The sequence below is a fragment of the Papaver somniferum genome, unplaced genomic scaffold (assembly GCF_003573695.1).
Source record: "Papaver somniferum cultivar HN1 unplaced genomic scaffold, ASM357369v1 unplaced-scaffold_16366, whole genome shotgun sequence".
Taxonomy (NCBI): domain Eukaryota; kingdom Viridiplantae; phylum Streptophyta; class Magnoliopsida; order Ranunculales; family Papaveraceae; genus Papaver; species Papaver somniferum.
The window spans coordinates 1-3,489 of record NW_020625893.1 but is presented as its reverse complement, the minus strand read 5'-3'; the positions used below and the strand labels follow the sequence as shown (position 1 = coordinate 3,489).

Genomic DNA, 3,489 nt, shown 5'->3' with positions numbered 1-3,489 from the left:
GCTTTTGTATTGATGAATCAATTTATGTTTATTAACTTTTTAATATTAAGAAATATAAATCTCTCTTTTAGGGTGGTATTGAGCAGGATGCAGTTGCCAAAGTAAAGCTGCAGTGAAGCTTTTTTTCATGACAAGAAACATTTAATGCAGGGAAATGATGGAAGAGGTACAGAGATAAGTAGCAGGTGTTAGCTTTCAGAATGATAAGAACCACACTTATCCTCCCATTGAGAACCAACAGCAGCAGGCTCCTAGAACATCGTCTATGCCACCAGGTCCACAAAGTCCACAGAATTCTCATCCTAAGAAGAGAAGACCTAGAACTGAAGTTGATGGCCATACCTTAACAAGTAACTACTAGTATGATCATGGTCAGAGAAGCTTAGGTGTTGGAAAATCTAAAGCCAAAAGTGCTGGTATTTTTGAGGGAGCACATGTCTTCAGTACCTTCAACAATGTTGGGACAGTAGCCAGAGCTTCAAGGTGAATCAGTCACAACCAAAGACTAATAACAAGCGAAAGAGGGCTATGATGCTATAGTTTGTGTTCAGCAGAAAGGAACTTGCTTAGAACTAGTTTATTATTTTTTTTTGAAAATTACTAATATTGAAAGAAAGATTACATACAGGTATCCAAAATGTTGGTTTCCCTTATCTCATCCAGTGGATTTGAGATATTGGTTCAGCAGAAAGGAACTTGCTTAGAGTTTATTAGATTTGGGGAAAACACAAATGTTTGCAGTAACAAATGTTTTAACATAATCTGTAAAATTTGACTAAAACAAATATGTGCTTTTGGTTTCTCAGGCTCATCTCCTCTCCTTCACTCAATTTGCAATACATCAGTTTTTTCATTTTGATGTTTTACTTCATTCTTCCTCTAGATGTTCTTGCCCAAGAAAATCACCTGAGTTTAGTGAAACCAGAGTCCCCATAAAAGGTTCTATATCACAGAGCTTCGGAAGATTAGATATCTTTAGGACTCTAGCTCTTTTGAGCTTTGGGTCATATGACATCAAACCAACTTTCTGCTCTTTCCATAGATAACTCTCAAAAAGGATTTCACCATTCTGGAAAATCTGAATTGGCCTTCCGTAAATCATATCTGCTATATCTTCTGTAATGTTCATATGCTTACTCCATCTGTGATCCTTCATCGTCCACACAGCAGCATCATCCTTCTTATGCTTAAGAACAAGGCAGAGTTTTCCTTCCCATGTACCTAATTCTGACATGCCATGGTTAATCCAACAGTTGACAGGTAATGATGTGTCACGAAAGGTCTCATTACAGATATCGAAGGACACTGTCACGCAAGAGGCTTTGGATTCAGAATGGCGAGCAACTGCAATCCAATAAAGAACACCATTAACAAGATGACCGCGATTTCTGTCCCAAGAAAAATCATACTGAATAAATCCGAGGCTTTTCCATGAATTCGATCTTAACGTATAAATTCTAGCTTCAGAAACCAAACCCATATGACATTTGTATACAACTTGCCACAGCTGAAGGAGACTCAATTGGGGTTGCTGGTACTTGTTTGTATTCTTTTGTATATGGGTTCCAAATGCAAATTTTCCCATAAAGTTCAATGCAAACCAAGCCATTACAAGAACCAATAAGTTGACTTGCACATTTCTTAGACATAAATGGATAATCAATCCCAACAGCCTTACCCAAATTTTTTGATGATAAAACATTGTGATCGACGGAACAAATGTAAATATCGGTAGGTTTACTATGGTCAGTTTTTTGATTGATAACCAGAAGATTAAAGTTATTCACTGTAATAGTATTTTGAAGATGTATTTCTATAAAATGGGGGTTTTTGAATAAATTATTGCACCAATTCTTACAAACACACCTGAATCTTAATACGGACTTCACAGGCAACCTCGTGATGTTTTCCTCAATGACTTCTTGTGGTATGCTTGACATTTCTCCTTTCCTCCTTGTGAAAATTAGTGAAACACCAAGGGAAAAAGATCACAGTACTACAGTAGAACTTTGGGGTCTCAAAATGACTTGTGACCTTATTGGAACCTCTCTGCCCCAGTCCCAATATAAAGAAACCATGGCCAATCAATAATCATTCACAAAATCAGTTGCCAAATTGGTACCGTACGTGTCTGATCGAAAGGTACAAAATGTGGAGTTTATAGTTTAAGCGCATAGTATTCACTGTATGGAATCGCAGCTCAATCTCCTCTAGATAACCATCAACCTACCAAACTCTTATCCTTCCTCTGAAATTTACAGATGTCAGCTGATTCCACTAGAAGGAAGCCAAATGTTGTTTATTTGTTGTTGGCTGCATATGCAATTTTGCAGCGCACACACCATTCATGGGCGGAGATAAAGATGATATATAGCTGTACAACAGCTTCTTGACTTCTTCGCATTTTTGGCAGTTACACTCGCATGAGCAGATTTTGTGTCACAGGCCCGGCCGCCCGGTCCTCGGTGGCAAGGGCATATTTTGGGTTTAACTAGTACTCCAAAGTTTAGTTACAGTTTGAATTTTTTTTTTCTTTTTCTTCCAGATAACATGGTTAGTTTTGGGTCATGGCCAGGAGATTCACAAATGCATACTTTTTTCCGGACAAAATGGTAATATATATTTTTATACATCACTTTTTTTTTTCTTTTTTTTTTATGCAAATATTAAGAAGCTTTATTAATCATGGGTAAAACGATTGCCTGACAATAACAGAGTTTCAACTACACTAGGTGGGTTGTCTAGCCAAACCTGTGTGACACTAAACTTCATGCTGAACTTTGCTAGTTCATCTGCAGGTTTATTACATTTTCTAGGAATATAACGACATTTCCAATACAGAAAAAGCTTCATAATGTGAATGGCATCATGCAGAATATATTCGTTTTCCCAAGCTATGACTGGTGAGTGGTTGTTGATAAAATTTTCAATGTTCTTCAAGTCAGTCTCGAACATTTGCATGAGAGATTCACAATTCCATGCACCACACCACTGCCTCGTAGAAAGCTAGACATTCTGCTATTTTTGAATCTGCTACTCCTGCATAGGACTTTGTGAGACATCCCTTCAATTTTCCTGCAAAGTCACGGATAATCAAGCCAACACCTGTTAGACCAGTATCAACATCAAATGAAGCATCACAACTAATAGTTAAATACGGGTTATCATATGGTTTCCATGTTGCAGGTAGGATTGAGGGTATTGGATAGGCCAAGTTACTATCTTTTTCCTTATCAGAAAGTGAAGATAAATAATGTGCAAAGCTGATAGATTTCTTAGCAGTGCATGTAGGATCAGCCTTCTTATTCTGAAAGATCACATCACATCTTTCATTCATATACTCCACGCAACCACCATAGCTAAGTTCAGCCAATTACTCAGACTTTGTTGTTGTTTAGACTGAATTATCCAGTCTTCAAAAATTACTGCAATATCATTCAACCTTCCTGTGAGAACCTGACTTCCTCCCGGTATGCCCATCCAAACTTT

General features: G+C 37.5%; 1 protein-coding gene across 1 annotated transcript; it reads right to left on the bottom strand.

Moving 5' to 3' along the window:
• Positions 1-868: 868 nt before the first annotated feature.
• Positions 869-1,609, bottom strand: LOC113337624. Its single transcript, XM_026583254.1, has one exon. It carries the CDS (start codon positions 1,607-1,609, stop codon positions 869-871), a length of 741 nt encoding a protein of 246 aa, XP_026439039.1.
• Positions 1,610-3,489: the final 1,880 nt, after the last annotated feature.

Coding starts and splice junctions, on each gene's coding strand:
- LOC113337624 (XM_026583254.1), bottom strand. CDS start 1,609: ATGGCTTGGTTTGCATTGAACTTTATGGGAAAATTTGCATTTGGAACC.